Genomic DNA, 24,744 nt, shown 5'->3' with positions numbered 1-24,744 from the left:
TCAACAACACTGGAGCTCTGTGCTGTAGGCTATTTAAAAGACTGGGCCTCTGTTAAGAAATGAGCCCAGACCGCAGTTTTGGAGGCTGTTTGGTGGGTGGACCTACGTTTTGGGACTGGAACCCATGATCTTTTGGGGCTCCGGTCTGTGTTGTCTCTCACCTTTGGCCTTTTTCCCTCCAAAGCAGCCTGCGTCATCCTTCTTCTTCCTCTGAGGTCCTGCGGAGCCAGGGGCCTGCAGCGCTGACGGGTCGGTAAACTTCTCGGCCCCAGGGATCTCTTTGTGAACGTGGTAGGACAGGTTTCTCATGATACACACACAGTTCTCCACAGACTGGAGGAGGGAAGGAAGATGTCAAATCAACCCTTACAGACACTTGTCAGACTACGATACTAACTAGACAGAGATCCACTGGAGACAAGCACAAGAACGCCAAACCGAGGCCCTGTGTGTCATACAGTGTTATTTATATCAGCATTTGTGGTATCCAGTTTCTAATGAACACACAAAATATTGGTGTTAATAATGTCTGTATATGGCAGGGATTGTCACCTCTTACCCTACGAGGGCCGAAGCCTGCTGGTTTGCTGTTCTACCTCATCGTTAATTGGACCCACCTGGGTGTTTCAGATCTCAATAAGTCCCTGATTAAAAGGTCGCAATGAAGAAATTGAGTGGAACTGGCTTCGAAGGTCAGAGTTGATGACCCCTGGTATATGGTAATATTGTTGTTACTATTATGTCTGTAAATGCTAATATTGGTGTTAATTATATGTCTGTATATGGTAATTATGATGTTAACATTGGGCTTGAATATGGTAATAATGATGTTAATATTGTGTCTGTATATGGTAATATTGGTGTTAATTATGTCTGTATATGATAATAATGATGTTAATTCTGTGTCTGTATATGGTAATAATGATGTTAATATTGTGTCTTTATATGGTAATAATAATGTTAATATTGTGTCAGTGTGGGGCTGGAGACTCACCTTGTTGTCCATGTCTTTCTTCCCCACAGCTGACTGCAGGGCATGGAGCAGGGCGTCCACCAGACCCTCACACTCTCTCAGCCTACGCCTCGCCTCGGCCCCATCTGAGCTCACGTTCCTGGGGAACACATGGACACAGAACACAACCGACACACAGTTTTCTTTTAATGAAGAAAAGCATTTAGGGAGAATCCAAAATGCACTGGAACCCGGAGAAAATGGTGGAGGGCGTTGCTTTTTTAACAGTCACAAGGTGGGTTTAGTTTAGATTTTTTAAATCCAATCCTGGGAAAAATCATAAAATGTATAATGAATACAATGTCAGGATTACGATGTTGTTTTGCGCCTGAGGCTGCCCCAAATCCCATATACTCTGCTGGGTGAGCAATTTCAATTATGTGTATAGTGTAGTTTCATCAAACAATCCATAGCCTCTACAGGATTCTCGTCTAGGTCTACAGCAGGCTGTACAACGTGCATGCTCAGAAAACCACTGGACAAATGCATTGTACGTTTCACACAAAAGAATATGTATACACACAAGCAGCTGGCGTTTTACAAACTCATTGTATGTTTGCACTTGCTTGTGGTTTTGATCTTAGCAATAGAATTCAGGCAATTAAAACAACTTGGTTCGAATCAGTCAAAGGAGTTCCCCAGGATTCAGTTTTAGACCTGTTGCTGTTCAGTATGTATTTTAATGATATATTCAATTCTGTGAGAAACACGCCTATTTTTCATGCGGATGACACAGTACTGTACATGGCTGCCCCACCTCTAGCATGAGCATTTGCACACCTATAGTCTGATTTTGCTACACAAAACGTGTGGGTCTGTGTGTTGCTAAATGCAATTAAAACAAAAAGTACATGCTTTTCTCCAGGTACTAAAAATCTGGGACCTAGGCAATTACAGAACATTGTTTGGTTCTGTTAAAGAACTTGTTCCTAGTACAAATATCTTGGAATTTGGTTAGATGTCAAAATGTCATGAAACAACACATTGCTGAACTGGTTAGTAAAGTAAAGGTAAAAACTGGATCTTTTACAGAAACAAACACGGAAATGAAATTGTGCAAACCGCTTTTCTGGGACTATTAGATCCCGCTGATGTGCTATATACAGTCAGCATGCTTTAGCTGCAGTACAGAAACCACTGGATTCAGTCCATCTTGCAGCTCAGCATTTATTACTGGTGCAAACTTTCCGTCTCTACAAAATGAGCTATTAGGTCGCTTCAATAATTTTATTTTCATAAAGATCCAACCTTCTCTAGGTATCCCTTATTAGAAATAACACACACTCCCTTATTTAAAACAAAAAGCACAGTATTAACAAATATCAGCGTCCCCACCCATGGGTGAATACAGTATACCTCCCCCAGACTGTACAGGTAGCTCCAATCTTCTGCACTGCAGCATTGTGACAGAGAGCCTGCCCAATGCCCTGCAGCACATTGGAAATAGAGCTCAAATTACACACCTGAATCGGACTATTACACATTAAGAATGGAAGTAGCTAAGCGGACAAAGTTGCGTAGGAGATGTTAAAGGTGGTGACTTGACGCTCACGGGGTTAATGTAGAAGGACTTGCCATGGGTCATTTCCCATACAGACTTGTGCAGTAAATAACTGTCTGTGTGGCTCCGCTCAGGCCTTTACTGAGAGTGTAGTTGTGGAGAGAGCAGAAGCTGCCAGGCTCGCTGGGGACTTCATTTAAGAGGGCTTTCTTTCTGTGCCTTATAATCCCATTAGCAACCACCCAGCTGGTCCAGGAGGAGAACGTCTGCCACCACAGCAGAGGGCTGGAGGGCACCAGGGCGAGAAACGTGCCCCGCCACGGAGACTCCCGTACTCACACTCACTAACCCTAACATACATGCAGACCCTGCCTTTAACAGTCCTACTGTCCATGCCTTCAGCCTGCCTTTAACAGTCCTACTGTCCATGCCTTCAGCCTGCCTTTAACAGTCCTACTGTCCATGCCTTCAGCCTGCCTTTAACAGTCCTACTGTCCAGGCCTTCAGCCTGCCTTTAACAGTCCTACTGTCCAGGCCTTCAGCCTGCCTTTAACAGTCCTACTGTCCATGCCTTCAGCCTGCCTTTAACAGTCCTACTGTCCAGGCCTTCAGCCTGCCTTTAACAGTCCTACTGTCCAGGCCTTCAGCCTGCCTTTAACAGTCCTACTGTCCATGCCTTCAGCCTGCCTTTAACAGTCCTACTGTCCATGCCTTCAGCCTGCCTTTAACAGTCCTACTGTCCATGCCTTCAGCCTGCCTTTAACAGTCCTACTGTCCAGGCCTTCAGCCTGCCTTTAACAGTCCTACTGTCCAGGCCTTCAGCCTGCCTTTAACAGTCCTACTGTCCAGGCCTTCAGCCTGCCTTTAACAGTCCTACTGTCCATGCCTTCAGCCTGCCTTTAACAGTCCTACTGTCCATGCCTTCAGCCTGCCTTTAACAGTCCTACTGTCCAGGCCTTCAGCCTGCCTTTAACAGTCCTACTGTCCAGGCCTTCAGCCTGCCTTTAACAGTCCTACTGTCCAGGCCTTCAGCCTGCCTTTAACAGTCCTACTGTCCATGCCTTCAGCCTGCCTTTAACAGTCCTACTGTCCATGCCTTCAGCCTGCCTTTAACAGTCCTACTGTCCATGCCTTCAGCCTGCCTTTAACAGTCCTACTGTCCATGCCTTCAGCCTGCCTTTAACAGTCCTACTGTCCAGGCCTTCAGCCTGCCTTTAACAGTCCTACTGTCCAGGCCTTCAGCCTGCCTTTAACAGTCCTACAGCCACCCACTCCAACACAATCAGTCTCAGTGCTGCTGCCAGTTTCTGAAGACTCCATTCATCTCAGGTTGAGCCTGGTCCATTAAACACTTGGGGATAATTAAAACTAAATTCTGGTAGAGAAGGGAGCAGGCAATCTGGGCCTCGGTTCCCAACACATAGAACCTGACATCAGTCTGGAAACCCTGAGGAATCACTTCCAGCCTTAACAGCCACCAGGACCATCCAAAGGGGATTTATTGGACAAGGAAATGTGTACAGGTGTTTTACTATCTACATTTCTAGAAACTACCTTGATTGTGTATGTCTGTCTGTTTCATTGTCAGTCTGAAAGTGCGTCCGTGTGTGGGTAAATGTGCCCATTGTGTGGATCTTATATCAACTGGCTGGTCCCAGAGGTCAGTTATGGGGCCATAAAAAGAACATTAGACAGAGGGTAAGTGAGAGATAAAGAATGATCAATACACCACCATGACCTCTGACAGCATCATGACCTTGACATCGCCATGTCATGAATCACAAGGTCAACACAAAGCACATAAACAAACACAAATAAATGTAATCTCTAACACAGAAATGCCCAGGGGTTTTTTCAGCGTAATGGACATGACTTTTGTACACAAGCTGTATTATGCTGAGATATTAAACATGATTGTAAATCACACTGTTACAGATGTCACAAAGCTAGAAAAAGCATATTGACAATGAAACATAAGAGAAATCAGTTATAAAATATATTCAACATCACATCATGCAAGGTCATTGTTGTACCACACCTTTTCATAATAAAATTGTTGTTAACTGCTATTTCATTTCATTTCTCAATGCTCAGGTTGTCCATCGTTTGGAATCACCCACATACATCTCTTTCAGATGTATAAGTAATCCATTACTACTTGAGACCCCCCTCTAAATCTATGCTAGACAGCGTCATTGTTTATAGTGACCTTAGCAGCAGATTTGCTGTTCTGTCCAGGCCAGAAAGAACACAATGTCCCATCCCTCGGCAGATCTCCTCAGAAATCTGCGTCTGCCTCAGACTGGTCAACTGGTTTCAGTTGCCATGGAGACATGCTCAGCAGCAGGTAGATGTAAAGAGAAGTGGAGAGAGAGATCAGGGGACAGAGAGATCAAGGTGGCCTACACACACACACACACACAAACCACTGAGCAGGAGCAGTCATATCCAGCAAAAGCTGACCCCCAGCAGTCAGCTTTTTACCATACAATACTCCTAACCTCTGACCCCCAGCAATCAGCTTTTTACCATACAATACTCCTAACCTCTGACCCCCAGCAGTCAGCTTTTTACCATACAATATTCCTAACCTCTGACCCCCCAGCAGTCAGCTTTTTACCATACAATACTCCTAACCTCTGACTCCCAGCAGTCAGCTTTTTACCATACAATACTCCTAACCTCTGACCCCCAGCAGTCAGCTTTTTACCATACAATACTCCTAACCTCTGACCCCCAGCAGTCAGCTTTTTACCATACAATACTCCTAATCGGTCACCATACTCCTCCTGCCTGAAAAAAACAGACAGGGAATAACTTGGGACAGCCACGGTACTGTTCTTATGTCCAGATGAAAGGAATAGTATTGATTAGTGGATTGTATTGATTAGTGGATTGTATTGATTAGTGAAAAAGGAGCAGCAGGAGACGGCAGAGGTGGAAGGAGGGAGGGGTGGTGCAATCCAGCCAGGACGGCCGGCCGGACCGAACCCACAGCCCTTCCCTTCTCACCCGGGGTCACCGAAATAAAACATCCCCAGATGTGGAGGGAGGAGGCACGGACAGAGACAGAACCCAACCAATGAGGCAGCAGAATGTGAACGTGGAATGCGTTAGACTGGGGGCCGGTGGAGTGTTGGAGGCTGGTGGGCTGAGAAGAAAGCTTGTTGAGTTGGATCCTGACCAACTGAATGCTGGGACTGCTGAGATGAGCTGAGCTGCAGTGGATTAGAGACTGTGGCTTGGCTGGACTCGATGTAGCACTGCAACACACAGCAGCTATGGAGATAACAGGCATCTCGGTGGTGCTTCTATAGAGCGGGCATACTGCCATAACACACCACTCAAATCACAACAGGCCACAGGGAGACTGGAGAACTATTAGTGTCAGTAGTCGCAACCCTCAAACTGCCAAAACAGAGGCTGTTAGAGAATTCGAGCCAATGGCAATGCATCATGAGAAACACTACACCGTAGTATCAGTAGAACAGGCATTCTCATAGTAGGAGTAGAGAAGCCACACTGTAACATTACAGCATCAGTAGACCTAATTTCTGCAGTCTCCAGTGACAACATATGGGTCCCAGGTCAGTGTGCATGTCTCAGGTCTATTTCTCAGAGTGGACAAATGTTGGTTTAATTCAGCCGACAGGACCAGACCAGACATACTGACTTCATGGCCTACAGGGGAACACAGTACACTGTGTCTATACTGTGGTCAATGACTGGGTTCCTGTTTTCATTACAAGGTCACCAAGGTCAGCCAGCTAACCTCAATGCAACAACCCTGACTGACATACACAGAATTAAAATGAGTTCACTACTGTATACTGATTGACTCAGTTGAATAACGTATTTTAATGACAATATTATACTATGGAAAAGGTGTTACCAAAGAATTCTTCCATTTCACATCCATCCAGGCTACCCACAACAAACCCACAGAACCACTGGAGAAGGCGATATTGTAAAACGGCTCATTTGGATTCAGAAGAGGTAACCGTGGAGATAAGCTGCAGAGGCCCTGGATGTCCTAATCAAAGCATCAGGGTGCTTGCAGGGCCTCTGATGTCCCTGGTCGTATCTGGACAGAGGTCTGTTAATAATGCTGCTAATATAGTCAAATTGCATACTTGGAGAGAAACATTGTATGCTGCCTCTCATTGAAGAACAGTATCTTCAGAGTCAATATGCAATGTAGTGTCTTCTGCTGTTGTTACCAACCATCTCTGATCTGCTTCACCTTTCCTTATGGGGGCAGTTCAAGTAAGAGGGAGGGCTTTAGCCGCGGTTACCTCAGACAGCCAGAGGTGTTTTTGAAGACGGTGGTCCACTCCGCGTCTCGGGGCTTCGAGTCCTCATTAGGCTCGTGCTCCCAGCCTGAGTGGGGGATGATGACCTCGTTGGTCATGGTCTGTAGGCCGTGGTTTATAATCACCATCTTCAGAGGCTCATAGGAAGACAGGTTCCACAAAGTACCTGTGGAGAGGAGGGAGGGAGGGACAGTTACCGAGAGAGGAAGGGGATGTTAAGAAAAAATACTGTAATTGTTTGACTCCTTTCACGTCTGAGCGAACAGTCATTTATGCTAAATGAAACCATTTACTAGTAACATAGAAACACAGAGTGAGAACCAGGTTCTGTTTTCAGCCAGAGAGTGAGTGGAGAGATAGCGGTGACTCACACGGAGCCAAATTCAATCACTGGGCCTGTGCATCCTGTAATCTCAGGAAGAGGAGGGTGAGGCGGGGGACACACATACAGCCAGCAGGGAGCCCAGAAGCAGTTGAAATAAAGAATGAATCACATAATATTTCACCTAACAAATGGATGTACCCGGGTCAAGAGGTTTGTGGAAAAACAAAGTGTTGCAGAAAGGACTTCAAAATCCACAGGGCATTACACGTGTATGTTTTTATTAACTTTACTGTAGTCCATCCCTCATCCGCCCCCCCCACACACTTATCCCCTCTCTGCCCCTCCCCAAGCACTACCAAAGGAAGGTAACAAGATAAAGGATTTCATGTGGGGTCAGAAGGTATGGGTTCTCCAGGCACTGGGGATGGTTTTTCCTCAGACATTACAATAACAGCTAGGGGCTACAGCTTATAGCTAAGTCTTATACAAACACACTTACTGGACTCGCCATTTCCAGCAAGTCAATATTTATGTCAGATCATGCTGACTGCACGCAGTAAAAAATCGGAGGAAGCAAAAATCTAAAAATACCTTAAGTCTTTCTTGTGGTTGACATTTGGCTTAAAGGGGCACTGTGTAGGATCCTGTCGAATGTTTACCAGACGGAATGTAAACAATAACACGGCTCGTCTCCCCCACCCCTTTCCTTACCAAGACCGGAATGGTATTAACTAGTCCAGGGTGGTTCAGTGTGGGGGGATAGCACTGCAAGCGTTAAAAGAGTGTGAGGAGACTACACATCAGAGCCAACTGATAGATCAGCAGAAGTACAGTTTAAATGGAGAATATCTGGCACTGGGAACAATTTGGGAGAAATAACTAAACTTGAAACATTAACTGCAGAAATCTTCGGGACATTTTTTACTTGCACTGATGCTAGTAGTACAGTAAAAGTCTTACTTATGGCCCCTTTAATATAACCACTCACTCCATCCCTCCAACAACAAGTACCTCCTACGGACAGTCGGTTCAGGTGCAAACAGCAGGCGCACTCCACTAGGTAGCGAAGGCCTGCCAAGGCCTGTCTGAGGGAGGCGGCTCGATGTGGAGTCAAATCAACAGCCATGTTGTGTTGCCAGGGGTTCCTCTAACTAGTTCCATTGGCACTCTGGCATGAACAGCTGGAGATGGAATAGCTTCCATGGCAGGGGGAGGGGGACGTAGGGCAACATTGACTAGCTGGCTGGCTGACTAGATTGCTGATTGACTGACTGACTGGCTGGCTGGCTGACTAGATTGCTGATTGACTGACTGACTGGCTGGCTGGCTGGCTGACTAGATTGCTGATTGACTGACTGACTGGCTGGCTGGCACTCTGAGCTGCTGCCTAGGGGGCCAGTGGCTTGATTACCCACAACACTGGTCCATTAGCATCAATTCACTGGTTCCGACTAACAGCAGTCAACAATAGTCTAGTGCAGTCATTGGTACGGTCAACATAAGCAGGACCGGCAGAGTGAAATCAAAGTGGAATGTAGACAGTTACTGACCAATTAGTGATGTGACCATTAGTGACCAGCCGGTGAGCAAGAGACATCAACTCATGTTATACTGTACACTGACAGAACGGGGGAAAGGTTTTGGGTCCTTCGTTACAATGCTACAGGGACTTTTATATTGATGGTATTGAAATTTGTTTAGAAAACATGCCTGAATTGCTATAAATTGGATTGTTTAAATGAAACCTACAGAGATAATTTCAAACATGAAATGAAGAGTTACTCTGTGCTGTTTACTGGTTTTATTCAGAGTGTAATGTGGCAACACTAAGAGCTTAGGGGAAGTAAACATTTAGAAATCACAGAAGATGGGAAAACAAATTAAACGTGCATTGAGAAATATCAGCTGTTCCAAGACTGGGGTTTAATCTGCTGTGGTACGGGACTTTCTTTACCCATTTCATTTACGAAACAGTCCACTGACAAAATAAATTCTGAGGGAACGCATCACAAATGAAAACATATTCACTATAGAGACCAGACCCTGGTCCAAACCAAAGCAGTGAACAGAGCCCAGTCGGGTGTCTGGCTGGGTCCACAGTCCACACTAAGAGCCTATCATTACATTATATAGTAACTCAGCACCCTGGCATGTCCCATCCAAGGCCTCCAGAAGTTTCCATTACAGGATCAGGATGCTTCCTCCCCTGCAGTATGGCACTTCCTCCACTCCACTCACATACTGCAGACTAAAAACACACTGTCTAAATAAAAATAAATGAACATAGTCGTAAATATTACATTGAACATAAACAAGATCTAACCACCACAAACTATTGCAAAATGTAAAAAAATAATAATAATAGTTTTGTAATTAAAATAAAGCATGCATCACTGGCTAAGTTCTTGTGAAATCCAGATATTCATTTTAACCACGGAAAGACATGTCTTCACTACTAGGCCCATAAAACATCTGTGCTCCCGGAATATTCCAGAGCAATTGGCATTCCGCATAATTCAGTAAGTCACCTCACAGTCCTGTCCAGCCTGTCTATCAACATGCCTGAATAGTCTCCTGAACATCTGGGTCAAACCAAGTGCCATTTCTGCTGTGTTCTGCCTCCCCTCCATGAACCTACTGCCCCCTAAACGGACACGCCTTCCACCGCTTCTGGAATCAAACCCCAAGGTAACGGATGTGAAAGCCAAGCCTGGGCGGGCCAGGGACATCTACGAGGTGGACCAGGCCTGGATCCCCTTATTAAGTTTCCTCCCTCCCAGTCTCTATACTGGGCCGGCTAATTCAATTTCCTGTGCATGGCTGCCGCAGACATGTAGTAACAGGGCCATTCATCGCAAGGGCTGCCAATACCCATCAACCTTACCCCTGCCATTCATCAAAGCCTATAGCCAGGGTGGAAGGGAGGGGCCGAGACATCCTGGGGAGGGTGAGAGAGGAACACAGAGAAGAGTGGGCATAAAAACCATTCAGCAGGCTGTAAGTAACTCTCCAACCGCTGTCACATGCATCACTGGCTATTGAGGCTAATTAGCGGAGAAGGCGGCCACACCATGTGGGAGGGGAGTTATTGTACTGTAGCTGCTACTGGGTGTGTGTCTCCGCCCACACGTGTGTCGGAGGAGTTAAAAGACGGCACCTTATAGGAACCAGGTCATTTAAATATGTAGACTAGCTGCTGACGGACAGGGGACTACATCTGTACGTGTGTGTGTAGAGAGTGTGTGTGTGTGTGTGTGTGTGTATGTATGGGTATCTAGGGAGTTTGTGTGTGAAAGAGGCAGTGTGTGTGTGTGTGAGGCAGTGTGTTTGTGTGTGTGAGAGGCAGTGTGTTTGTGTGCTGATAGCAGCTGAACAGCTGGACCCTGCCTAGATCTTAGCAGGGTGGCAAGGCCATGAGCAGAACCAATCCACAGCAGTGTGTCTGTGTGTGTGTGCGCACGCACTTTGAAGCCGGCTTCGTACAACCCACATGCATACACCCAGCTCTGTTACCACAACAGAGCGGTACCATTTCCTGTGTCCCCAAGTGAACTCGGGGTACCACTCTAAGTGCCCACTGTACCACCACTATCCTCTCTCTCCCCTCCCTCCCTACCCCTCCTCTCTCCCCTCCCTCCCTACCCCTCCCGTCTCCCCTCCCTCCCCACCTCTCCCTCCTCCCCCTCCTCCCATCCTACCACACAGGGGCTTATATAGAATAAATCATGTCTGGAATGGATGGTGTGGCTGGGGTTATTTTTCCATTAAGTGCTGCATTAGGAAGCAGCAGTGCTGCAGTTGAATCATTAATAGAGCAGCCAGAGGTAGGTCCTTTCATGTGGCATTGTGAATGCTGTCCCTACCGCCTCCACCAGTCCCTATTGCCTCCCCCAGTCCCTACCGCCTCCCCCAGTCCCTATTGCCTCCCCCAGTCCCTACCGCCTCCCCCATTCCCTACCGCCTCCCCCATTCCCTACCGCCTCCCCCATTCCCTACCGCCTCCCCCATTCCCTACCGCCTCCCCCAGTCCCTACCACCTCCCACGGCCTTGACAGGATCACATCATGTCTCTGCTCTGGAGAACTACTGCAGATGCACCAACACAGCCAGGATGAATCCTGCCAGAGTGAGAACGCCTCCTTAACACACACAGGTGCAGCACGTTCACGTCTCAGCTCCTAGGAGAAGTCACAGCCACAAACACAATTACAGCATACTCACAAATCTGTGTGTCAAACAGATTTAAGAAAAGCACTTCATGACCATCTACTTTTTCAGTAGTGTGTTAGCTGCAAGCCTGTTCTATCCAGGTGGAAGATGGGGGGTTTGGGGGGGGGGGCACCTAGGACCTGTTGGGGGAAAATACGCTGAAATATAGACCACTGCTTGTGTGCCTATGAAACCATCTGTTAAGTTCCACGTCAATAGTGGCTGCGAAAAAAACAGAATCCAGAAATGGCTGTGGTTTCAGGGACGGCAGCACAAGGCCTTTTAAAATGCATGTGGATGACTAAATAAAAAGATCTATTTTTAAAGCCCCCAATTATATTTAATTGTAGAAAAACATGCCCGGTTTGGGGCTTGCTGTAAGCCAATGGTACATTGTGAAGGCTGTTTTCATAGGGGCCATCGCTCTAGCAGTTAAACCATATGGACCGGTCTAGGAGAAAGACGGAGTAAGGAAGAAACCCAGCAAGAAACCGACGGAGGGTGAGGAATAGAGAAGAAAATGGAGTGAAAGAGAGGGGGAACAGAGGTCCAAAAAAGGATGAACGTGACAGAGATTGACAGGGGAGAGAGGGATGGGAGGATAGAGGAAAGGCGAGAGAGAAGCGCAGAAGAAAGATGTGAGACAGAGGGTAGGAGATATAGGTTGGGGGGAGATTTTTAAGGAAAGAACCAGAGATATGGAGGGGAGGGACTTTCCTCCTTTCCCCTGTCTTGTGGTGGGAGGTTATTTTTAGATGGGATTGAAAGTGAATGTGTTGTAAAAGCAATCATTCTACTGTGGCACAGCCATCGCTCATCCCTCTTAAACAGTCAGTCAGAGAGCCCCTTCCATGTGCAGCAGACACAAGAGAACATCTGGCCTTCTATTCTGTTTAACTCCCCATTAGCCCATCTTTAAATCACCATAGGACGTCATTTTGGATAATAACCAGGGTTAGGTCAATTCTGAATCAACTGGTGAATAGCTTTTTAAATTGAATTTTTATTAAAAGGAGTAGAATTAAATTTCAATGGCTTATTTTACACATTACCATAGTCATGATAATTTTGACAAAATGTCAATTACATTTCCAAGAATGCTTTGGATCAAACACTGTGGTATGAAAGACAACTATCCAACATCTCATGAAAAGAAAAACCAAGCTTTTCACACCTTCGTGTGAAAAAAAGTGATATTCTTCCTTCATCTGAAATTATTTTTTATTGAATGTTTAAAGTGAATTCAATTCAGAATTGACCCCAGCCATGGTCATTTAAGGCTTAATAGGGGACGTATTATGTGCAAGTACTTAAAATACAAAGTCATTTATTGAGCTAAGTCCCATGGGCAAACTGCTCACTGTCCAAAGAGGCCACTCCCAAAGGTTTACTTCAGGCATGTGAAGCTGCTCTTTGAATCCTCTCAGGTCCACATGTTCAACACAAAACAAAGCCTTTATCAGGTCTCATTCCTCACATTCCTTCTGAAAGTGTGTCAGGTCAAACCAGTGTTGGGATTAGTGATGAGATTTGGCCAGAGAGAGGGAGAGAGAGCAAAATGCTCTCTGACTCTCTGGCTGACATTTACCAGGTCAAGGCGGTGGATTAACATTAGCCTGGTTTAGTAATCAACCACTCCTTCACCACTATCGGCTTCTTAGATCCTCTATGCAGCAGGATAGGCTTCAACAATGCCTCCGACAGCACAATGCCTTAACAGGAAACTGTGAACGGTAGACAAGGCTTCCTGACCTGTGATGAGCTCGCGGACCTCCATGTCATTGGTCTTCCTCAGCAGGCGGATGAGAGCTGGGATTCCATCACAGTTCTTGATGGCCACCTTGTTGTCGTGGTCCTTGCCATAGGAGATGTTCCTCAGGGCTCCGCAGGCCTTGCGGTGGACCTCTGCCTTGGGGTGGTCCAGAAGCCCAGTCAGCACCGGGATGCCCTTCAGCTGGCGAACGTCCTTCTTGATCTTGTCGTTCTCGTAGCACAGGTGCTGCAGGTAGGCGGCTGCATTTGACTTGACAGGGTCGATGGGGTGGCCCAGCATGGCGATGACCTCCTGCAGGTCAGGGTCGCGCCATCGAGGGTCCTTGCGAATGCTGTCGATGGACGGGGATCGCCGGCCAGCCAGACGGTCCAGGCTGGCCATGCTGCCCCTCTCAGGCTGGGCCAGGGGGGCCGCGTACATGCCATGGATGTACGGGTGTCGCTCGTCAATCAGCTCTGCCTCTATGGGGTCCTCGTAGCCCCTGGGAGAGAGAAAGGGACACGTAGAGTTGTAAGTTCAAGAAAGGTCATGTGACATTGTGAGGACTGGTTGCTGTATGTGTCGGTTTAAAATTTAGTCTAACAACAACTATTATTACGAAAACTAACGCTAATGCCACTGCTACTGGGTTATAGATCAGATCCTCATGGATGGCCAGAACGGAAATATACTTCAAATCCCGAAACTATACTCCCACTGCTCCTCCCACCGCTCCTCCCACTGCTCCTCCCACCGCTCCTACTACCACTACTACCACTAGTACCAGTACTACTACTACTACCACCACTACTACTAACACCACCACCACTACTACTACCAATACTACTACCACCACCACCACTACTACTACCACCACTGCTACCACTATTACTACAACTACCACTACTACTACCACTGCTACCACTAGTACTACTACCACTACTACTACTATCACTACTACTACTACCACTACTACTACTACTACTACTACTACCACTACTACTATAGGAGCTGCTGCTCCAATATTGTATAACAGTGAGATAGCAGCAGGAAGAGTGGCGGAATAATTGTAGTCTGTGTATCTGTACAAGCACTTTGTGACAACTGCTGCAATAAAAAACGATTGATTGATAAGAAAAACCAGGGAGGTGAAAGGGACTGGCTGGCATGAACAAGATTACAGAAGATGGGCCGAAATAGAAGAGAAACAGTGAATAAGATGAGGAGAAACAAAGCTGTTCAGTTATTTCTCTCCTCATCTCAGGAATAAACAGCTTCCACTTCCCTATTAATCACCCCTGACGTCTTGGAGCAGAGTTCTCTTTTGCCTCTCTTATTAATGATAAGGAAACTGGGGTTAGCGGAGAGAGAGAAATGAGAGATGGGGGGGAAACAAGAGAAACAGATAAGACGAGAGATGGGAAAAGTAAGAAAGAAAAAAAAAGACACTGAGATGGAGTCCTGCAGAGCCAAGAGCAACACAAAGTCTGAATACAAAGCCCAAGCAGAGGCTGAAACAGAGACTCTTCACAAGTTCTCCTGGGCTCACTCCCGCTGAGGGGCTGGCGTGCTGCGTGCCCAGAAGAGGACTGAAGAGACAGCAGCAGTCAGAAACAACTCCACCATGCTCCTGGGGAGCTCTCTACACTACCGCAGGTCCCTGACGCTGCTTCTCTCCAGTCACAGCAGCACCACATATAATGTTAATGTCCTGCCTGACCTGACTTCCTCCCTGGGGTTAGGCCAGTAGCACAATCCTGCTAGCACACCAAACCATAAGGCAATGTATTCCATCTCTATATGACTGTGGTTAGTAGTTAGTGGTGGCAGTGAACTCCTGTGTCAGAGTGGGTTCCTGTGGATGGCCTCCACACCCCAGATACCCCTTACCAAGGCCCCGACAGAAATCCTCCCAGCTTTCTTCCCTCTAGGATCTACACTACTCCACAGGCAACTTCTTCGATTCATGGAGCGTAAAGTATACTGGAGTGGCAAAAAGTGGAAATCTTCATTTCCCTCTCAGTCGTAGATAGAAGAGTACTGGCTTCTAGACCTCCATATACCAAGGTGGTTTCACATGAGGACTTTTTCACTGGGTGTATTCATGGCACTTTAACGAACTAGTATGTATTAACTTGTTCCACACGGTTAAGAGTAAGACAGTAAGACTAATACGTTACTATCTGCATGGTCAGTAGGTTACCATGGAGGGTCTCCACTAAGGGGTTTCACTATATTCGGGCTGGGAATAATACAGTCAGGAATACAAGAATCGAAGGAGTGTTATGCACCCCGCACCCCGTCTGCAGCCTCCCTATCCTGGGGAAAAGCCTGTTTATCATACTTACATAACCGTCCAGCGTATGGAGCAACAGAATGGGCAACAGCCCTAACTGAGGGCGGGTAGTTATGAAGCAAGCTCCAGTATGTGCTATGATTTTAATGAGCTTTATGTAAAATGCCTCTCCACGCCAAGTAGTGAGGGAGAATCTCATCACGGTATTGCGGTGTGTCTAGGGAGCATTACTCTGTGGGTTTAAATGTGCCCCACGACAACATATCAGCTTTTACGGCATCACTTTTTACATTTTACTGCCAGTGAAATCAATACATGATGAATTGGGAGAAAAAGCTCTGAGCCAAGCAGCAATGTAACAAGACACTAAATCCTTCTATTTTCAGAACGCCGGGGTAGGATGGCATTGAAGATAGTGAAACACCATCCCCCGCCACATCAAAGACAAATCCAGGGTCTGTGTCTGGACTGACAGGCCTAAGACACACACGCCTTGACAGGGCTACCTTGAGAAGGGCTTTTCAAACTAGGGTCCGCGGGCCACAATTCACAGACATTGCGTAGAAGTATATCAGCCCTCCTTATTTTTCACTAAATCAAATTGGGTTTTTGCCGGAACGCATAAGGTGAGCCGGCTAAGAAGAGCGAATGTCCCTTACTGAGTGTCTGACTGATGGACCACACATGGTTAAATAGCGTAGAGGTTAGAGATGTGGACTGCCATGCGGGCAACTGGTGTTCGATTCTCGCCTCTGACAGAACAAAGAATGCATTAGGGATTTGTTCAGGATAGACAAAAACTTTGCTGGCTACAAGCTTCAGTAGCTACGTTCTAGTAAGCCTAAAATTAAACTGTTTACGGTTATATTGCAATTATTTCCGTGCATGATTTTTGCGGTAATATAGACCACAATCCCTTGCACAGTAAAAGAGGAGGTGATTCCATTATTCTCTCGTAAAAGTCAGTTATCGTCACCTATATTGGTAGTTACTGTATCATTGTCATTCAGGAATGAAAGAAAAACTAATTTTGTTGTGCCAAGAAATTAAATAGCTTTGGCAGTGCAAAGTCCATTTTCAGTCTCACAAGCAATTGCTAAATTCTTATGACTATTCCAAGTAGTAAGTAGATACTAGTAAGCCTATTACTGGCTAATAAGCTGTTAAAACCGCCAGTGGTAAAAGCCATATAGTTCATAAATGCGAATGTGGTGTAAGTAAACTTAAAAAGAAACGTTAGTTAGTTTAATAAAATGCTTAATGGTGTCGAGCGAAATATTGAAACTTGGTGAGATGTTAATGTCTGAGAAAATAATCTAATGTCGAGATGCAATTTTATGACCAGGTAGTATGTCCCAATCAGTCCCTACAGTAATATCTTTCTAATTTAACACATTGAATGTAGTGTATCAACCGAGTTATCAGAATCAGAAAGGGTTTTATTGCCAAGTAAGTTTCACAAAAAAATAAGGAATGGTGCAACAATCAATACAAAATAAATAAGTACAAACATATAAGAACAGTGGACTGTGCATGAAAATAGTAGAATTTGCTTTAAGAAATTACTAGAAATAACTAAAAAGTATATGTAAGGTGAAAGATTTTGTCCAGCTAAAGGGTGTTTATGTATATGGGTCAGGGGTAGGGTTGGGTAGGTTATTTTTTAAATGTAATCCGTTACAGTTACAAGTTACCTGTCCACATTTGAACTCAAACACAGTAACGTAATCTGATTACTTAGAATAACTTTCCTATTAAGAGGCATTGGAAAACAAATAGGAATAGCCTATAACCAACTGAACACCTTTGGCGGGAGTTTACATAGCTGGCCAAAAACTGAATTTGCATTTGACCTTATGGGTTGTGTAGGCTACATGTGCCTTTAGAAATGAGTTTCTAAACCATTGCTTTTTACTTCAATATGATTGGGCTACATCTCTACATTACACGCTAAAGGCCTGTCAGATATTCAGTCATTCCAATTAATCCAATAAACCTTGATCTTCCAGAATCTGACTTTCTATCTGAACATAACCCAAAATCTAATGATGCTTAAGGCTGTTCTGTTATTTGAGTTTTATTCATGTTTTTAATTGCTTCAAAATATTGTTGAAAAATAAATGGCAATTACTCGAAAAGGGTATTGACATTGTTGTATATAAAGATTATAATATCCGTAGCCTTTCGCGCATAAACTAAATCTGCAGTAGTCTGCAGTATTGATTTGCTCCACAACCAATATTGTCAAAATGTTGCAGAAACCCCAGAACGCGAATGCACGTTTGTAATCGTGAACACTATGGCCACCAGTGATGGATTTTCAAAACGAAAATTAAAGAAATAAACTGTGATTATAAACATGTACTCTTAAAGTAAATGACGTCAGGAGCCAATAATAACCAATAAACACAATTTTCTGAGATACAAAGCAAGCAGAATCACATGGCATACCTGTATGTATGGAGTTGATGTGGCCGCATCAAATGCAAATAATCATCCTTTGGCAGAGTGCTTCCCAACACACCTTTTCTCCTCAAATGTCGTGGTAAATGCCATATAATGTTTTATCTTGAAGGCAGCGCCACGTTACAGATATCTAACAAATAACGTAATCTATTAAACAATTCCTGCAAAAGTTATTCGGTACCACTCATCCTGGCTGTGTTGTTCGGTGCATTTGACCAATAAACCTTGGAACTTGAAAAAGATATAACACCAGGTAGGCCTGATGCCTATCATTATTCTGAGAATTATGCGTAGAGTAGATAATTAAATAACATTTTATTTGACTCTGCTAATATTATCGAATATATACTCTATTTTTACCATCCATCCAACCAACCAAAACTGGAGACATTTGAACTAGCGCTTCCTCGGTCACTAAAATGGTTATGCATGTCCACATTTGCGCGCATGAAGATCACACAAACAACTGGGGCGCGCTATTCATATTTTGGTTCAAATAACAATGTTTTTATAACATTCAATAATAATGTGTCCAGTTGTGTGTTGTGGTGTATGTGGGGAGGGGTAATAGATGTGTCTGGTTGAGGGTTGTGCTGTATGTGGGGAGGGGTAATAGATGTGTCCAGTTGTGTGTTGTGGTGTATGTCGGGAGGGGTAATAGATGTGTCCAGTTGTGTGTTGTGGTGTATGTGGGGAGGGGTAATAGATGTGTCCAGTTGTGTGTTGTGGTGTATGTGGGGAGGGGTAATAGATGTGTCCAGTTGTGTGTTGTGGTGTATGTGGGGAGGGGTAATAGATGTGTCCAGTTGTGTGTTGTGGTGTATGTGGGGAGGGGTAATAGATGTGTCCGGTTGAGGGTTGTGCTGTATGTGGGGAGGGGTAATAGATGTGTCCGGTTGTGTGTTGTGGTGTATGTGGGGAGGGGTAATAGATGTGTCCAGTTGTGTGTTGTGGTGTATGTGGGGAGGGGTAATAGATGTGTCCAGTTGTGTGTTGTGGTGTATGTGGGGAGGGGTAATAGATGTGTCCGGTTGAGGGTTGTGGTGTATGTGGGGAGGGGTAATAGATGTGTCCGGTTGAGGGTTGTGGTGTATGTGGGGAGGGGTAATAGATGTGTCCGGTTGAGGGTTGTGCTGTATGTGGGGAGGGGTAATAGATGTGTCCGGTTGAGGGTTGTGGTGTATGTGGGGAGGGGTAATAGATGTGTCCGGTTGAGGGTTGTGGTGTATGTGGGGAGGGGTAATAGATGTGTCCAGTTGTGTGTTGTGGTGTATGTGGGGAGGGGTAATAGATGTGTCCGGTTGAGGGTTGTGGTGTATGTGGGGAGGGGTAATAGATGTGTCCAGTTGTGTGTTGTGGTGTATGTGGGGAGCAGGCTATAGTCAATTTGGTTCCAGGGGCATGTTCATGAGGCCTACTGCTGTAAGAAAGAAACTGCTCTTTTGGCGAGAGGTTTTGGTCCTGATAGACATTCAACCAACCTGTGAGGGAAACAACATTCATTCCTACTAATCGTGGGCCGGCCGAACTGGGCTTGCCTGGTTCCTTTTTTTGTTGAGGTAGGCTTTAACTGCACAATATGAGTTGTGTATTATGATCAACGATTCTGTGTTTCCGATCCACCTTCACTGAAAATCTTATTGTTTGTATCATTAAAATTTTGATCAGGTTTGTTGATGCAAAGCATTACAGTACAACAGTAATTACATTCTTGGTTCCTTGCTCATATTAAAGGCAAAATGCATTAACCCATCGCAATGGATTTTCATCAACATAACAGTATTAAAATCAACATGTACAGGTCCTATCAGGTGGAGTCTATATCCTCATTACTCAGACATATTTTAGACCGTAATAATAATGTGAATGCCAATAATAAATGTAATTGGGAAAAATACATTATTCTTATTAAAACAGTAATGGATACTTGTTAGACTTCTCATGCATACTGTTTTGGGGCAATGATTTAATCAAATATACTGCATGTCCACATTTATTAAAGAAGTGTGACACTCTTACTGCATGGCCAAGCCTGTTTCACAAGCAGGGACAGCACAGTAGTGTCAGATTTAAGGCCTGTCACTCAACCACATTGTTGCCATGGTCACTAACATTCTATAGATGCCGCAGCCATATTGATAACCAGAAGTCGAACGGGGGGCTAGTTACTGTTCAGTCAAAATTACATGATGGGGGTCTAGTTAGTTAAGTTATTAGAAAACTACTTTGCCATCATCATATTATTATCAAATGTACTTTGTGTGACAGCAATGTATTTACGGTTCCTTCATATGAAAACGTTGTAAACTATGTCTTCCGGTATTTTTGGCTGCTGGCTGTGGTATTTCACGGCTAACTTAGGTATGACACATTCTACTTCTACTACAACAGATTATGCATATATAAATAATGATGTCCCAGTTCCACGCATTCTTTCATAACAACTCTCTAATCAGCAATGTATTTCTACCTGGGACATCAGGTGGGTTCAATTAATGAGGTAGAAGAAACAAACAAACAGCTGACTCTGGACCTTGTCGAGTATGAGCGGAATACCCTTGCTATAGTGTCTCAAATGTTTGGGGGTGTGTGGTGTGGTTATGGTCTGGAGGTACAAGCTTGGGTTCAGGCATTAAGACTCAACTGAAACGAGAGTCGTTATCTCCAATCTCAGAGTGGACTTCACCGTTACAACCTTGAAGGATGGCACACAGCTGGGGAAGGACACATCACACAACACTGGTACAGCCCAGTCCACTGTCAATCCCTGCCAACATGGTCCTTCCAGTCCAGTCTAAAATTACAGACAACAATTTAAAGAACCATTCTACCAGGAAAGGGTAAGAGTGAACTGGAATGTCAAACAGCACAAAACGCCTGAACTGCCTTCAGCCATTGTAATGAGGGTAGCCCAGAGCTGTGCTACCATTAAGGCCCAGTCATTAAAGCCAGGCTGGGACAGGGCTGCCAGCCTGCCTGATACTGAGGTTTTGGCCTGCAGGGCCCAGCTCGTAGCTAGCCTGGTTAAACCAGTCTCAACCGGAGATCAGAGATTCAGAGCAGCGTTTAGTCTGTTTAATAAGGCTGCCTAACCGAAGCATACTACTGTCGACGTCATGGAAAAAGGCCAGGCAGTTATACAGAACCAAACATTTCCTAAGTGAACATTCTGTCAGGTCTAAACACAGGTTTCAAATGCAAACCCAAATAATATAAGATGAGAAGCCGAATCCAGACAGCCGTGAATATACCTCTAAAACAGAAGAGGGAACCTTACTGAATTATGTCTTCATTGAAGTCAGGTACGTGTGCATACATCAAACATCTTACGCAGAATCAAAGAAGCAGTGTATAGTTGGTGTTGAAAATCATTTAGATAAAACTGATGCTGGTGTTGGTAAATGGGGTGCAGCCTGAGTAATGGGAATGTCAGAATTTGCATTTAAATTGGCGCCATTGTGTTGACAAGTAGGGTTTACTCATAAGAAGTGGCCCTTGCCACATCTACGGTACAGCTAGTGTCACCAGACACCATGTTCACACAATGATTACAACAGCAGAATCACGTCACGTCAAAGTAGCTGAGGAATGGTGTGTGTGCGCGTGTTCGTGATTTAGTAACCGAATAAGATTTATAAAACAAGGAACATTTTAAACTGGCCCCATGAGAAAAACTTGTACTTCCGGCATAAGTTCAAGGTTAGGCTTTAAGCGTTAAGGTTAGGATAGATAGTATTTTAAATGGGAATATGTCTCCTCACAACGATAGAGTTCCCTAAAATATATCTGTGTGTGAGGGAGTGAGAGATCCTTTATAGGAGTGACTGCCAGCATAGTAAATGGTTTCAGCTAAATCGACTTAATTCTTTTGACTATCGTCTTCTGTCAATGATGCAGATGAACCTCAACCCTTTCCCTCAACAATCCTTTCATGGAGAAATATTCTACATACTCTGTGATTATCAAAAGTCCAACCAAAAGACTACAGCTCATTCAAATATAAACTTTGATTCTAAATATGAGAGAAATCTACATTTTAATGAAGGTAAAGTCATTTTAAGGAAAAAAAACATGATTCAATTTCCATGGTTTTTGGTTGGACGCTAAAAATGAAAGTTTTTTTTGTGTGGATTTTCGGTAACAAAGGTACAGAATGTACCTCACAGGAAATTCTAAAACCTGACATACATTCATTAAATCCATGAGCTTTAAAAATATGTTCAACTATTTACTAAATAATAATGACAGTAATGTTTATAAAGCACAAACTGGAGAAATCACTTATTGTAGAAAAAAGGGGGAAAACACACGTTACACAAAGTAATGTTATGTTTAAACCATCATCATTTTTGATATGATCCAGTTAAAAATAACAACAGTGCAAACAACAAAAGCCTACATCTCATTGTCTATGTATGTACAGCATCAAGTGACTAAATGAGATCTTTGATATAGATGCAAACCATGGCAGTACTTTGCCACTCTGCCTTTTTGTTTGTTATTTTAATGAGGTAAGGGGAGAGGATACGGTTCACAACTCAGTTTACCTATCCTTGGTCTTCGCCAGCTGCTTATGAGTAACCTGAAGACGACAGAAGGAAGATGTGTGGCGGTTTCTAATGCAAAAAGCCAAGCGCTGCTATCCATGCCAGGTCTCCCAGTGGGAGGAGAGTTGGTGATTTCAAAACCCGGGTTTTCTGTGTTGTTGTCCTAGTGGAGCAGCCTGGATTATAATGGGACATGTCCCCTCTCCATTAAGCGATGAGTGTATGGGGAAGATAGGGTAGGAGGGGCCCAGAGTCTCCTGGGGGCAAGCTGATGGTGACCCCTGTTGGCCTCTGTGGCAGAAGGGGCAGGTGTGGAATGGTGCGGGTCTCTCCAAGCAGAGATGAGCAATTACAGATTGGCTCAAGACACCGGCATCGTCTGGCAGGGTTTAAAAGCACCTATTAATCACTCTGACAACAACAAACACACACAGATGCGCACACAGCACACAAACGCACACAGAGTCACATGTATGCAGGCTCTCGCGCACACAGATACAGACACAGAAACAAAGAAGCGAGAAAAGCGACAAAATGCTGACAAACTTCACAATTTGTGAACACACACCAATTCCACATGCATGCCCTGCAATTCTTTCTCCCACTATGTAATAAATGACCAGAACTCAACCATGGTGACCTGATGTAAGCCAGGCGGAAGCGCAGGAAGCCATTTTGAGCTAAACATGTACATTTTCTTTTTCCCATAATTGAGGGTTTTCAACGGGACTAGGCGATAAGCTGTAATTAAAATGCCTTAATTCACACTTTTTATACAGCAACATTCTGTTCTTGAAGCATACTAATGAGATTGTGTGAGAGGGTAAGAGGGAGACATATACCAAGATCTTTTGCACACACACACAGAACTTCTACTATGGAGACCTATAACGACAGTGCTTTCCAAACCTACAGGAACTCTGGGTGGAAAAACATCAGAACTGATTTGAACAGTCAAACTCAGGAAACATCCTGAAGCTGCAACACTCATATAGTCAGAATTTAACCTTTTTCCACCAGCAGTTTTAAAGGCATTATGTTTCGGTACATTTAGCATACAGGACAAACCCCCAGTCACAGCAACGGACAATCCTCATGGTGATAAAATGGCGACAAATCTTGTGTGTTTAGGTGTGTGGAACTGCTGTGCGGTTAGGTGTGTGGAACTGTGTGCGGTTAGGTGTATGGAACTGTGTGTGGAACTGTGTGTGGTTAGGTATGTGGTTCATGCAGATGAAAGCTAATTGAAGGGAGGCACCATCAGCCTTTACTTCCCTGCCATGCGATACAGCATAACAACACATCGCCACACTGCCTTTGAACCTAGTGTGTGTGTGTTTGGGGTGTGTGCTTGATTAACAAATGGAGCACAGCACTGACAGAAACTGCCACATTGCTGTTCCCCATCGCCTCTGAACATCTACATCACACGCATACGCACGCGCACACAAGATTCCTTCAGTCCTCCTCAGCTCACTTCCCATAAAACTGGCTCATGGCCAACAATTCATTGCTCCTCGATGGAAAGGAAGAAAAAACAGAGAGAAGTTTCAGTAAATCCATCTGTTCCAGATCACTGGTCAAAAAGAAAAGGTCTTCAGAGCACACACAGCTCCTTGTCTTATGTCAAACACCACCTTCCCTCGCCTGGACGTTTCTTTCTTGTGCCCCGGAGTACAGGGAAAGAGGCCTGATGAGACTGCCCAATCATGGGTGGATAATGTTCTGCGATCAGGTGATGGATGGTCCATTTGTAGGTCTTTGTCAGAGAGTAACTGGCTGTTGTGTGGCTGATAGGGCCGGAGGTTACTGACCTGTTAATCAAGGTTGACCTCTGTGACAAGGTTCTGGGAAGACAGACGTGTAGAGTCTGTATTCAACACTTTCTCAGTCTAATTCATTATCTCTTTCTCTTCTCTCTACCTATCATCTCCAATTCCTACAGTATTTTTCTCTCACTGACTTTTCTCTTTCTGAAGACATCTTTATCTGCCCTTCTCGTTCCCGGTCAAAACGTTTCCCTGCCTCAAAAAATATTTTTCTGTTGAACCCCTTCCCTGCCTCTTTCGCAACAATATTTATCTGTCAAATATTTCTCTGTGCCCCTCTCCACCTCAGCCTAACAGTCTCTCTCCATTTTCTTCTCTTTCTCTGCAGAACAGTCTCTGCCGTTTTCTAAGACAGAAACATTTTCGATAGCCATTTGCATGAAAATGGAAATCAAAGCCTCTCTCCAATTCAAAACCTCCTCTGTAAGAACCACTCAAGGAGGAAAGACATCTGTTTACATATGTACCCACACCCTTGTCCCTAACACAAGAA

The 24,744-nt window shown here is 44.7% G+C and overlaps 1 protein-coding gene across 13 annotated transcripts in view; it reads right to left on the bottom strand.

Annotated features, from left to right (window-relative positions):
- arvcfb (ARVCF delta catenin family member b) overlaps window positions 1-24,744 on the bottom strand; it is a 196,959-nt gene that overhangs the window by 34,929 nt on the left and 137,286 nt on the right. For all 13 annotated transcript variants that reach the window (XM_020052608.3, XM_020052617.3, XM_010876584.5 and 10 more), the window contains 4 exons: window positions 13,113-13,615; window positions 6,809-6,992; window positions 995-1,112; window positions 162-333 (listed from right to left, as the gene is read on the bottom strand). In XM_020052608.3, the coding sequence (XP_019908167.1) occupies window positions 162-333; window positions 995-1,112; window positions 6,809-6,992; window positions 13,113-13,615 (977 nt within the window). The remainder of the gene's footprint in view (window positions 1-161; window positions 334-994; window positions 1,113-6,808; window positions 6,993-13,112; window positions 13,616-24,744) is intronic.

Source organism: Esox lucius, chromosome 13 (genome assembly GCF_011004845.1).
Source record: "Esox lucius isolate fEsoLuc1 chromosome 13, fEsoLuc1.pri, whole genome shotgun sequence".
In the NCBI taxonomy this organism is placed as follows: Eukaryota; Metazoa; Chordata; class Actinopteri; order Esociformes; family Esocidae; genus Esox; species Esox lucius.
The sequence above is the reverse complement of the archived record's forward strand: the minus strand, read 5'-3'. Positions and strand labels throughout refer to the sequence as shown.